The 14,316-nt window shown below is 35.1% G+C and overlaps 2 protein-coding genes across 5 annotated transcripts in view; one reads left to right on the top strand and one right to left on the bottom strand.

Annotated features, from left to right (window-relative positions):
• Positions 1 to 14,316, bottom strand: part of ARL13B (ADP ribosylation factor like GTPase 13B) — a 65,567-nt gene that overhangs the window by 18,941 nt on the left and 32,310 nt on the right. The gene's annotated exons all lie outside the window — the stretch shown is intronic.
• On the top strand, positions 9,644 to 12,571 carry STX19 (syntaxin 19). The gene is made up of 2 exons (XM_054585251.1): positions 9,644 to 9,726; positions 11,464 to 12,571. Exon 2 carries the CDS (start codon positions 11,477 to 11,479, stop codon positions 12,359 to 12,361), a length of 885 nt encoding a protein of 294 aa, XP_054441226.1. The 5' UTR covers positions 9,644 to 9,726; positions 11,464 to 11,476; the 3' UTR covers positions 12,362 to 12,571.

Raw genomic sequence — 14,316 nt, 5'->3', positions numbered from 1 at the left:
TATAGATGTTAACTGCTATTGACTGGCCAGGGGATGTTTGTGTATGTGTGTCTCCACATTTCCTCTTTCTCAGAAACTAACATATTATATACATACTCCTGTGTACCACCTTCCATCTTTTTAAACAGTAAATCTTAAAATAACCCTGAAGCAGTGTAAAGACATCTTCTTTACTACTATATTCTTTATAAATGAACAAAACGCTCATTATATGGGTGTTTCATTGTTTATTCAGCCAAACACACACTGAAGGACTTTTGGGTTGTTTCCAGAGGTTTGTTTTTACAAAGGGTGCTATGAAGAGTAAGTATGGGAAAACTTATTTCTTATGCTGGGAACGGATTACAGGAAGTGGAGATACTAAATCAAAGAATGAAATGCAAATGTTATTTTGATAGAAATTATGCCAATGCCCCTCCTCTCACCGTCAAATCATAAAAATCAGGCAGGAAAAAAAAAGGGACAGGAAGGAAATTTAGCAGTGTTAGAGACATTTCATTTCTAATTTTTCAAACAAATACTTCAGTCTTGTAAAAATTAATTTTGAATTTTTATATTAATATAAAAACAGCACAATATATTGCTACATAACTTTTGTATATTGAAAACTATGGAAGAAACTTATTTTAAAATAGGTCTAATAAAAAATGCGGTACAAGGTTTAACAAAAGGACCTCTTTTCTAGCAGTTTTACTTCTGAAATTCAATGTCTTTTTAATGAGTGAAGTCTTTGAGATTTCCTAAACTAACATAGAATTCAATCATTTTAAAGTAAATAGAACAAAAAAGCTTTTACACCAAGCTTCTTTCCATTCCTATTCCAAATTCTGTATATTTAGCAAGTTCTGATACCTAAAGAAAACAAAGAAACCTTGTTTAAATCCAAACCCTCTTTTATATGACTAATGTATTCTATATATAATATGGGATTGGATGACAGAGCCTGTGCCAAATACTCCATGTAAGCATTTTTAACAAGGACTTCCTGTTACCAACTAGCTCCAATGAAAATGATCTTTCTTTAATCTAAAGACTGGGCGGTTAACAGGCAGAACCGGATTCTCCAGGTGTGAAGTAAGCAATTTGTTCTTTCAGCAAAAAGACAGCTTTATCTCTAACTTCTTTGGTCTCATAATTTGGCTTTCAATTAGCTTAACTTAATGAAAGCCATACAGAAATTGCCTGTGAGCTATATGACAAAAACTTAAATAATTTGATCAAAACATTACAGGCGAATCTCAGTTTTTCCTCTCAAAGGCAGGACTACAACACCGCAAGTGGAAAAGCAACAAAAGGAACAAGGCAAAGGTAAATAAACCACCACTCTTTTTTTGTGCTTTTTAATGTGAGACATGGATAGTCTGAAATCTGAGACATTTAAAATAACTCAACAGATAATTAAAATTACTCTTTTTGCTCAGATTTGGATAGAGCTACTGGCATTTGGATATGACCTGCTCATATATTACTGATGAATTGAATAGCATTTAGGTTTAGAGATCTCAGAAATAGACCACTAACATAAAAATCAACTTTTTAAGTCCTTTAAAAAATAGTTTTTCATTTTGGAAACACTAGAAAGTTATATACTATGAAAACAAACTTAAAATTCTTTCCTTTACAGACTGACTATAAATTAGTCATACTGTGCTTCCTTAAAGGAACATTTTTAACATTGAATACTGAATAGCTTATGCCGAAATTTGACCTATGCATAACTTTTGAAAATTTAAGATGACTTTCTAGGAGGTTTAAATTAATTTCTTCATTGTTGTTTCCCAGAATATTTTAATATCGAGAACATTAGAAAATAATATTTTAAGAGGACTACTGTAAAATATCAAAATACTTTAAATGTTTTAGCTAGCGTATTAAATGTAATTATAAAATTTAATATAAATATATATTTGATTTGATAGTTTTACATTTTTAAGTCTGAATAATTTAAATACTATACATAGGTAGATCTGATATTTTCAAAATTAAGCAATATATAGAGGCTAAACCAAAACATAGTTCACTTTTCAATCTTTCTTCCAAGTTATTTTATAATCATTACCATATGAGAACTTAATAAATAACCCATTTCAAATCAAAATAATAATGGCTTTTAGTAAGTGTTTTAAGGGTAGCTTTGAAAGTGGGTTATATAATACCTACAACACATTATCTTCATGGCTATGCAGTTTTAAATGTAATATAAAAATCATATCATGTAACTACAGTGTATTTCCGTCAAGTAAGAGTTCAAAATGACACAAGTCCTTATTTAGACAAAAAAGGTCTTATTGTTACATTAACAAGTCAGTTAATAATTAATTTATGTACGCTAAATAAAAAGTAGAATAAAAAAGGCCCTGAAAGACCACATTACAAAAATGGCAGATAATTTAAACTTAGAGAAAATATATGCAACTTGCAATATTTGTTTTCCTCATTTAAGTAACCAGAGGTGAATATTCCAATAACATCAGCTCCTTTCACCTTGAACAAGGGAAATTCTGCCAGCTGTCCTCATACACAAAGCAGAAAAAAGAAAAAAAAACAAAACAAAAAACTCATTTTATGTTAGATAAGAACTGGTTACATTTCTTGAAGTATTTTATTTAATCAATATATAACTATAAAAAGGAAGTTTTCTTTAAAAATACAGAGTCCGGCAGAAGGCCTGCTTGAGTGTGGTTGGTGGGATAATAATATGGGTGTAATAATTTACAGTTTTAATTTGAACATTTCGCCTAAAATGTCATACGGTGTGCTTGAGTGACATTGTTGTGTTACAGAATTACCTGCTTAAAATTTTGTAATAAAAGATTTTGTAATTAAAAAGAGGCATTATTTGTGCCAGACCCTATATATAAATCTATAAAGTATATATCCCAGGGTACATTTCCTAAAGTACTAGGTAATTTTTACTCGTATTTCTGTTCCTGGGAATGTTCCTTGTATTAGGGTAGAGAAAGTTTTGTTTGAATCATACAAATTTATTTTTCTATTTCCCAGAACAAAGTGTCTAAGTCGATTACCATGTTTATAATGTTCTTTCTTTTTGCAAATATCAGGTTTAAGCTCAAAAATATCGCCAGTTATTGACAGAATCAAAACTATGTATCAATGAAGTTAAACATGCTGAAAGAGGATTCATATTTAAATAGAACTCTTCTGACATTAAGAAAATAAATTTAAGGTATAGAAAAGATTGTTTAAAGTGGTAGTCTAATCAATTTCACCTAGCCTAAGCAGTTAAATGATTATCAAATCATTTAACTCATAACTATGAGTTTAATATTTTATGTTCACGAATTTTTTCTCTTCCAACTTTTAAATTCTAATGTCTTGCTTTGCCTAATATTTTATAAAGATATATGATTAAGCAACTCAATTGGAAATAGTTATACATCTAGTTATAAGTATGTAACTACTAGAAAATACAATTTGTATACTGCATGTAAGTGTACCTGAGTACCTACATTAAGACAATTTCTGCAGAGATGAAAAGGATGTGGAGAACATTTTGAATTATGTTAACTCTATACAGATAACCACCTATGACCTTCAGTCAAGATGCACAAAACAGATATTCTTCCCTCTTCTACATACAGAAGTATCTGAAGTGATCTTGAGAAAACAAGACAAATGGTAAAACTACGTCATTACATTTGAAGAAAGAGAACATGCCAAGTGACAGAAATGAAGAGGGAACATAGAAAGTAGAGAGTAGGAATTAAAGGAACTCCATGAGCTACCAGAAGCTGGTATTCAGTGTTTGTGCATTAATAGGGAACTAAAACTGAGTTTCCTAGATGAAGTAGTGAGTAGTAAACTAGAAAAAAATAGAACAAGGTCTATGTACAGAAACAGTAACATCTCCCTTTGCTTCTCCAGGATTATAAGAAGTTAGGGACCCACTAAGGCTATAAAAATCAGAGAAAAATTAGGCCCATATTTATACTACCTGGGCTACAGTAGGCAAACTCCATGGGACCCTAATAGTGACAACCACAAAAATGGGTTAAGACTATATCCACAGTCCTGGAGGCGTCTGTGCTCTGTGGTGTTGAAGGAATCTTGCTTGTATGTCAGCCTGTGTGCACTTGCACTAACGTGGCCTCATGCCTATACCCAACAAGCAACCCAAAGCTATTGGGATCTGCCCTGCCCAGCCTGGGCAGGGTCATTCCCAGCAGAGCAACCAGCCCTGTGGACAGCAGAGGTATAGTGGCCAAGGCCAGCGATGAGACAACTCAGGCTACGGCCAGAGAACCTATGGTCCTTCTGGACAGACCCACAAACACAGGCTATAGCACTCAGTCCCCAGGGACATAAATCAGTTGGTGGCTATGGCCCGCAGCCAGCTCCTAGCAGCACCTCAGGAAGTTACAGTAGCAGTTCTCAGAGCAGCAACCTGGGGCAGCCTGACAGTGGGGGTCACGGAGGCCGAAGGCGAGGAGGACCCATGGGCCTTGGAGGCTATGGAGATGCTGACAGTGGTGGCGGTGGTCAGCAGCCTAGCTGTGGACAGGAGCAAAGCTCCTGTAATCCTCCTCGGGGCTACAGACCACAGAACTACTACAACAGTAGCAGTAGAGGTGGCGGTGGTGGAGGTAACAGTGGCCAACATCAGTCCCACATGAGTGGTGGTGGCAGTAGTGGCTGAGATTACGGCAATTAGGACCAGGGTAGTGATGGTGGTGGCTCCAAGGGAGGCCTGCAGGACCGTGGGGGATGAGGCTGTGGCAGTGGCAGTGGTTACAACCATGCAGCGGTGGCTATGAACCCAGAGGTCATGGGGGTGGCTGTGGAGGCAGAGGCAATTTAGACAGAAGTGGCTGTGGTGGCTTCAATAGATTGGGTGGCTCTGAGGACCAAGGATCATGTCATGACTCTCTGAACAGGATAATTCAGACAACACCATCTTCGTTCAAGGCCTGAGTGAGAATGTCACAATTGAGTCTGCTTTTGATAACCTCAAGCAGATTGGTATTATTACTATTATTAAGACGAGTAAGAAAATCAGACATCCCATGATTAATCTGTACACAGGGAAAGGGAAGCTGAAGGGAGAGGCAACGGTGTCATTTGATGACCCACTTCTGCTGAAGCCGCTACTGACTGGTTGGATGATGCCGACAGTGGTGGTGGAGGCCAGGGAGAATTCCCCAGTGGAGGAGGTGGCAACGGAGGACAGCAGGGAGCTAGGGACTAGTGGAAGTGTCCTAGTTCTACATGTGAGAACATAAACTTCTCTTGGAGGAATGAATGCAACAACCAGTGTAAGACCCCTGAACCAGACAGCCCAGGAGGAGGACCAGGAGGCTCTCATAGGGGGATAGCTATGGAGATGATCATCATGGCAGCCGAGCAGGCTATGATCGGGGAGGCTACTGAGGCCAAGGTGGGGATCATGGGGGCTTCTGAGGTGGCCAAGGTAGTAAGGACAGAGGTGGCTTTGGCCCCGGCTGGGTGGACTCCAAGGGTGATGGGGTTGACTACAGACAGGATTGCAGGGAGAGGCCATATTATTAGCCTGTCTCCCCAGGTTCTGAAACAGCTTGTCTTCTGTACCTGGTGCTACCCTCATTATTTTGTAACCTTCCTACTCCTGATCACCCATATTTTTTTTGTGTGTCAAACTATGTAATATGTAATGTAAGCCTATGTCTGGTTCCCATGGAGAAAAACAACTCATCATTTTAGTTAAATATTCTTCAGCGGATTCTAAATGTAATTCAGAAGACTGATGTCCAAGCCAGGAATGCGGGGGTGTTCTCCTCTTTTAGCTCATCTGGCCTAGCAGGAACTGGAATAAAGTGTTAGATACTGGGAAAACAACAACAACAACAACAACAAAAACAGTATACACATGCAGGGCACTCTAGGCATTCCTTTTTTTTTTTTTAAAGATTTTATTTATTTATTTACAGAGAGAGGATAAGGGAGAGAGAAAGAGAGGGAGAGAAACATCAATGTGCAGTTGCTGCTTGAGCTCTCCCCACTGGGGACCCGATCCGCAACCTAGGCATGTGTCCTGACTGGGAATTGAACCTGCAACCCTTTGCTTTGCAATCTGGCACTAAATCCACTGAGCCACATCAGCCACAGCCCAGGCATTCTTGTACAATACAATTTCCCACTGAAGATAAACTATTGACAAAGTTCACTAAATCTACTTGCCCACCACCAAGAGAAAACTGACGGTGGCCACAACAAAGGTATTTATTCCTCAGAAACCAAAAATAACCTAATAATGTAATGGATCTTTAACCTAAATACCTTAAGTTATTCAAAGGAAATAAATGAAGCCATAGGATCTATAAACCAAGATGAATACAGTATAAACTTTATAGTTAACTTCATATAAACATCATTTACTTACTATATTATATATGCCATGATATATAGTCCTGAAAGGAAATCTGTTTTTCCTGTAATACCAGTAACATACCAAAATTTATATAAAAAAGATTCAGCATATTTACTCATTTTTTCTAGTAAAATTAATGAATACAAAATACATATCCATATATTTTGAAGAGCTTCTTCAAGTACCTTTTATTCAAACATGAGTATGGTACTCCTTCAGGAAACTAGTCATCCATCGATAGGAATCCAGGAAAAGACGATTTTTATTAAGGATCATAGTCAAATACCTTGGTTTCCAAAACCAGTGACAGTAACATTCTGCATCCCAAAAGTATTTTGCAAAGGAATACTGTGCAACACTATCAATTTGAAATATTCTATTTCTTACAAAAAGAAAAAAAGTAAACTAGGATGCTTTAGGAAAAAAGACTTTTGATAGAACTGATCATTTATTTCTAATTTAAAAAAAATCTATTCAGCTATAAAACTGTTAGAAGGATCTGTTTTAGGATTTGTTTCAAGTCATACTACCAAAGAGAAAGTTGGAGACATCATAGTTTTTGTGAAATTTAAAGGTTATTAAATGCTTCTTAGCAGCCACATACACATAGATAGAAATTCATTCTCACAAATAAAAAAATCAAAATGTTTTGATCCCCACCATTGCTCATCTCAGTCTCCAATACTGTTACTCTTTTCTTTGTCCCATATTAGGAACTCAAGTCCATTTAAAAAAAAATAGTACAGTCCTGGCTGGTGTGGCTCAGTGGATTGAGTGCCGGCCTGCAAACCAAAGGGTTGCTGGTTCGATTCCCAGTCAGGGCATATGCCTGAATGGCAGGCCAGGTCCCCAGCAGGGGCCGTGTGAGAGGCAACCACACATTGATGTTTCTCTCCTTCTCTTTCTCGCTCCTTTCCCCTCTCTCTAAAAATGAATAAATAAAATCTTTAAAAAAAATAAAAGAGGAAATATAGTGCAACAAACAGTCTATTTGCTGTATATACTTTGTAGCTTTAAGAATTCATAGTACAGGTTAGTACAAGAATAGGAAAGAGACATCTCTACATAAATAGGAATGAAGTATATCTCACTTCCTATCTATCTTATCTCAGCCTATGGCTATGAGCTAAAGGAGAAGAAAATATAACAACCTCAATCTCTACATGATGTCAAGGATAGGACTGAAAATTTCTTAGAGACTTCCTGTGACACAGGTCTATGAAATTGGAACTAATTCCTTTTCTTCTTCTCTGCAAAGTATTTAATTTGGTTTGATTAAGATCCTAATAAAGCTGCAAATACCATAATTATTTTAGACCTGATATACTGTATTAACTCCTGCAAGAACTTTTTTCTTTTAAACAAAGTATTTATACTAATAATATAATACAATATTTTATACAGATCAACTTCATTTGCAGTGTGTTTTACTAGGATAATCTATCACTAATGGATTAAGGGAAAAGCACAAATCTGCATTTGGTAGATTTATATCTGAATGAAGGCGTGCCACTTTTTAGTTGTGTGGCCTCTGACAAGAAACTTGATCTTGCAGACACTAGGAAAATTAGAGTAGTTAAGAAAGTTAACATCCAAATAAGGGGAACTCCAAAGAAAAGAATACAAAGAAAATGGAGAAGCTGAAGTTCTTTAAAAAGGTAGGACTCCCCCAAATCCTAAATACATGAATTTTCAGATTGAAAAGAGCTACCAAATGTCTAGCAAATATTGCAGAAGGACTTACCCTAGGCAGGTTATTGTAAAATTTTAGAACACCAGGAATAAAAAGGCCAAGAAAATTTCTAAAAAATATATCAGGAATCAGATGGCAGATTTCTCAACAGCAACAAAAAAAGAAGAAAACACAACAAAATTTTCAAAATTATAAGGGAATATATAATTTCCAAGTAAGAACTGTATCCACAGATAATGTATCATTCAGATGTAAGAATAGAATAAAAACATTTTCAGAAATAAAAGTGATCACATTCACATTTTAAAAGGAAGCTATGGTATGCACCCAAATTAAATGATAAACCAGGAATAGATATTAGGAACCAGGTATCAGGAGGAGATATACAAGAAAGAGAAAAATCCCTACGAGAGCTCTAAATCAAGTCAAACTAGAGGGTTCCAGAAAAGAAGCCTCAAAAGATGAAATAATAAAATGAAAGGAAAAAAATAGAATACCTAATTCTATTTAAATATATTAAGATGGTATTTTCAGGTCAATTTAAGAGTTTTAGATGAGTTAGTGATATATATTAAGTAAAACAACTGTAAAACTTAGGTAATTAATTATTTCAAAAAATTAAAAAGTTAAATGGTTATTGATTAGTGTAATGATTACATGAGTGTGTTCACTTTGTGAAAAATCATCAAATTATACATTTTGTTTTGGGCACTTTATATGTGTAAATAGGTCAATGAAAAGCTCTCTTAAAATAAATAGCTATATAAATTTCCTAGCTCTAGCCAGAGACATGGCCTATAAACAATTAAAACAAATTATGAGAAAGAAAGTACTTTATTTGACTCTGGTATATATAATACTTGGTCAGTCATAGCAATATTAACACAGAATACTGATTAACCAAAAACTGTGATATAACTATATAGATAGGTAAAAAGTGAGGGAAGGATGGGGGTGTAAGAAAAAGTTAAATCCACACCTTTCATAACAAAGATTCAGTATAAATTTTAAATCTGAAAAAGCAGGAAACACCTACATAAGCAAATGACATCAGCTAAGGAACTGACAACGGCTCCCTTTGCGATGTGGGCACTGAAAATGAGGTGTGGTGGAACCTGCAGGTGTTGGCTGTGTGCCTTTTATAAGCTTTGAAATTGTTTGACTTCTTAAACTGTGCATGTGTGTTATCTTAAGGAAAATAAAAATCACGTTTAAAAAGAGCCCATTTAAAATAGAAAAAGCTTATGGCTATATCGGAAGTGATGTGACATCTTAAACATTTTTAATTGTATGTTGTCTATCTCCCCTTACACAGTAAATTATTCAAGGACAGGTATTACTGAATATACTCATATACAACAGCACTTAAAACTCTGCATATAGTAAGCCTCACTAATTATTTGACAAAATGTCAGTCCTGTAAAACGAAAGGAATATGATCTGGACATTGGTTTAACTTTTTATGCAATGCAGGCATCACTTTTACAACACCCTCGACTGATCATCATTCAAGAACATCTCACTGACCATCTCCAGTGATGGCAAGCTTACCTCATGGAGCAGTTCATTCCATCTCGGAACAGCTCTACTTGTCTGAAGAGTCTTCTTTATAATAAATTAACCCTTTCTCCATGTAACTTCCACCCATTGCCGCTTGGAGTTATGCGAAGTAAGTCTAATTCCTTTTACATATACAGACCTACACATTTTAGAAAACAGTTGTAGCTATTCCCTATATTTCCATTTCTTTGAATAATTTCCATATATTGTGTGTGGCCTTCCAATCTCCTTTTCATGAGAGTTTGGAAATTCCTAATTTATAAGCTTTTATCTCAAAATATCACACTCAGAACTTACCATAGTCCCGTTCTCATTTGCTCTGACTAGCACAGTCAGTGGATCAAACACCTTTCTCACTCAATCTAGGTATCACACTATTATCCATGAGAGCACAATGACTATGCTGATAGTTCTGATAGAGAGCTCATAATTAACTAAAATCTCCAGTAATTTTCATAAGCACTGCTGGAATGCAAAGGCCCTCCATTGGGTAGTGAAGGTGTTTTCTAAACAAGTCCGTGAATATTTCATATCTACCCTGGTTAAACATATTTTTGTTACTTATAGAATAGTGTTACTCTTAGTATAGTACTTTAATCTTTGAATTCCAACTCGTACTCCAACATAATAAAGATCTCTCCAAATTTTGTGCCATCAACATATTTGATAAGCATGCCTTCATGACAACATCCAAATCATTGATAAAAATATTTGCAAAAATATATCAAAGCTGAGTCTAATAGCATGACAGCATAACATTCGAGACCTTTTTCTCTGATATTGATGTTATGTGTGTTTCAATGAGCTGTTTGTAGCTCCCTTAACAACTTATTAGCTTCCAAAATATCATGAAAGGCATATGTTTAAATGTCTTTCTAAAGTCAAGATATTCTGTGAAAATTAAGTATTTTATTAACAAGATCGCTTTTTATTCATTTCATTTTAGATATACATACACATGTAATAATGTATATTATTATATATAAATTATGCACACCAGTTTGATCCTTTGGATAACTACCAACATAAGGTGTGATAAATGTCAATATTATCAGGGCCACCAAAGTAAGATTTTATTATTCTTGTGTTTGTAAAAATATCTCTTAATATAAATATTGTTCTAACATAGTCTGGATATCTTTGCAAAGGAATGCTAAGAATGAGAAATCAGTTTAATCAGACCAAGAATATGTTTTCATACATATGCAATGGGTAAGAAAATAGAACTATGTCAAATAATGTATTAATGTGAAGCCTCAGAAATTTCAAGATAAATTCAACATTATCTATATTGCTTAAAACTCTCATAAGAAATCTTCCCTGTCACTATACTGATTTTAATTAAATTATGCATGTTTAGCAAAATTAGTATATTTTTAACATTACATAGACCAAATTAACCAGGAGCAGTATCTTTAGCAGTAAGGACATTTTCAGGGTACCCTTTTAATTTTAAAAGGTGAAGATATGGTCAAGTCAAACCTTCCATTCTAAGATATACCTTCCTATGTATATAAAAAAAATCTATTATTATGTGGCAATTTCATGACACAAAAAATTATCTGGGGGCAGTTGTATCTCTATCACTGTTTTCTCAGCTACTTCACTCAACTGAACAGGACTCACAGTAGTCCTACATCATGCAAAGCAATCTGTAATTATACATTACTTTGTCTATTTTACTGACATTTATGAGAAAATTCTTAATGATTTTTCTAATTTTTAAGCTCTTTTCAAAAAGTAGGAGGATTTTTCCTGGGAGATAGATAGAGCTATGTGAAGCCAAGTGCTCTAGGGGGAAATACTATACTTTTCTTTGTTCAACACAACCATTTTTGCTTTTTAGGACAAAAGGGAAGATGAAGGACCGACTTCAAGAACTAAAACAACGAACAAAAGAACTTGAACTCTCTAGAGACAGGCATGTGCCAGCTACAGAAGCAGAGGAACAAGGAATGTTTCTGCAGCAAGCTGTCATTTATGAAAGAGAGCCTGTAGCGGAAAGACACCTGCATGAGATCCAAAAGCTACAGGAGAGCATTACCAGTTTGACAGATGGTGTTCAAAAATTTGGGCAGCAACAGAAGAGTCTGGTGGCTTCAATGAGAAGGTTTAGTCTACTTAAGAAAGAGTCTAGTATTACGAAAGAGATAAAAATCCAAGCAGAACACATTATGAGAGGTTTGGATAATTTAGTAAAAGAAGCAAAAAAATCAGAGGCTGAAAATGGTCCATCATCAGTGGTCACAAGGATACTTAAATCTCAGCATGCTGCAATGTTCCGCCATTTTCAGCAAACTATGTTTATATACAATGACACAATAGCAACAAAGCAAGAGAAGTGCAAGACATTCATTTTCCGTCAGCTTGAAGTTGCTGGAAAAGAAGTACCAGAAGAAGAAGTAAATGATATGCTTCAGCAAGGAAAATGGGAAGTGTTTAATGAAAGCTTGCTTACAGAAATCAACATCACTAAAGCACAACTCTCAGAGATAGAACAGAGACACAAGGAACTTGTTAATTTGGAAAATCAAATAAAGGATTTAAGGGAGCTTTTCATTCAGATATCTCTCTTAGTAGAGGAACAAGGAGAGAGCATCAACAATATTGAAATGGTAGTGAATGGTACAAAAGAGTATGTTAACACCACTAAAGAGAAATTTGGGCTAGCTGTAAAATACAAAAAGAGAAATCCTTGCAGGGTACTGTGTTGTTGGTGTTGTCCATGGTGTGGCTCAAAATAGAGAAGCTGTTTTAGAAATTTTTCCAGCTTTAGAATAAAGGATATCTTGTATTTTAGTGTTTTTCTTCCTTTCACAGATTAATTCACATACTTTTCACCACTATTGAGTCAGCATTTCCCCCTTTAGCTCTCACCCACTAGAATTACATAAACTTCTGAAGCCAGTGACATAAAATGTCTTCATTTACTAAACTAAAAATAGTATAATTAGCTGTTGAAGATGAGATGAATATTAAATTTCTAATCTGGTATCAAGCTCTTTTACATATTTTTATAATTTCCAATGCCTTTAGAAGATGAATGTTAACAAGTGACAACTACTTAACAATCCGTTGGTTCGTTTGAGAATATTTTGGTAGTTAAAAATTGCATAAAGCAAGACCTCAAAGGATGCAATATTCAAGCAAAATTAAACCGAAGCTTTATCATATCTTTTATGATCAGATATGTCAAATAATTCAGTATTCAACAAATCCTGATTAAAAACAACTATGTACTTGATGAAGAGTCAGCTGGTAATCAGGAACTGAATCTCATTTAAGAAGGTAAATTAAGGCACTGTTTTCCTTAACTTGGGTCCATTCAGGACAATGTATTACATATAGATTAGGAGGGTTGGCAAATAAAGTGAAAAATAAAGGTAACTGTATTCTCAAAAGTTTCTCCATCGCTTTTTTTGTAAAGTCAGGCATTATGGGCTAGGGATATAGTTTGAACTCACAAAGGGATAGTAGTTTGTAACTCACATTCTAGTGGAGAAAACAGGTAACAAATACAAATAGTAGATCATGTTAAGTTCTTGGCGGACTTAACATAAGGATATTATGGGTAGGAGACTATCAGGGTAGCATCTTTTGATTGGGTCATCAATGAAGGCCTTTCTGAAAGGTAATATTAAGTAAAAATCTAAATAATGAGGACAAGGAATGGTATATTCCAAGCACAGGATACAAAGAGTAGAAAGACCCTGCAGAAAGCATAATTAACTCTGTCCAAAGAAAAATGAATAGTACAGCTGTATCATAGTGCCAAAAGAATCGTGAGAGTCAAGATGAAGTTAAGAAAGGTCAGCAAGGGCTACAGTTAAAACTTTGTAAGCCATGTAAGTCTGAAACTTACATCGAGTATAATCAATGAAAAGCCCCCAGACTGATTTTGGCCTGGGAATAATGTTATATAATTTATATTTGAGGAAAATCATTCTGTCTACTGTATGGATTTGGGGCAGATGAATGGAAGACAAGCATGTAGGTATAGAAAACAATGAGAAGGTTAATAAAATAGCCTTACTAAGAGAGAACAGAGGCTTGGACTAGAATGAGAGTGGAGGTAGTGATGGCGGTAGCAGCAGTACTCATACTCAGGATTAATGAAGTACTTGCTATGTTCCAGCATTGTTCTAATAGTTTTACAATTTTACCAACAAGAACACTGGGATATAGAGCAAGGCTAAGTAAACTATCCCAGGTCACAGAAACTATATCAAGAGAGTCAGGGTTTGAACCCAGGCAGTACGATTTCAGAATCAGCTTTTAAATACTATATATTATACAGTGGTGATAAAAAAAATTAGACTAACTTGTGATAGACTTAATAGATAGAAACTACAGGATACTGATGAGATGATATTGCTATTTACTGAGATGGAAAAAGACAGAAACGAAGGTGTGGCTAAGAGAATCTGTGATGATAATAAAAAGTTGAAGTGAAGGTTTATAAGATATTAGTGATATCAGTAGGAACTCTTGGGAGAGGACAGGGCTGAAAGTATAAATCTGGGTCATTTGAGTAAATAAATGGTATTTTAGGTCAGATGACTTTAGGATGAAGTCACCTAAAAAGTATATAGATACAAAAAAAAACTAGAAGTCCAAAACAAGAGCCTGGGCTATTCCAAAACTTACATTTAAAGCAGAAAAAGGAGTTAGTAAAGAAGACTGAGAAGAAACCAATAAT

Source organism: Pteronotus mesoamericanus, unplaced genomic scaffold (assembly GCF_021234165.1).
Source record: "Pteronotus mesoamericanus isolate MK-2021 breed Mesoamerican mustached bat unplaced genomic scaffold, CSHL_Meso_final contig_82, whole genome shotgun sequence".
NCBI lineage: Eukaryota > Metazoa > Chordata > Mammalia > Chiroptera > Mormoopidae > Pteronotus > Pteronotus mesoamericanus.
This window is presented reverse-complemented; position numbering and strand designations above follow the sequence as displayed.

Coding starts and splice junctions, on each gene's coding strand:
- STX19 (XM_054585251.1), top strand. CDS start 11,477: ATGAAGGACCGACTTCAAGAACTAAAACAACGAACAAAAGAACTTGAA.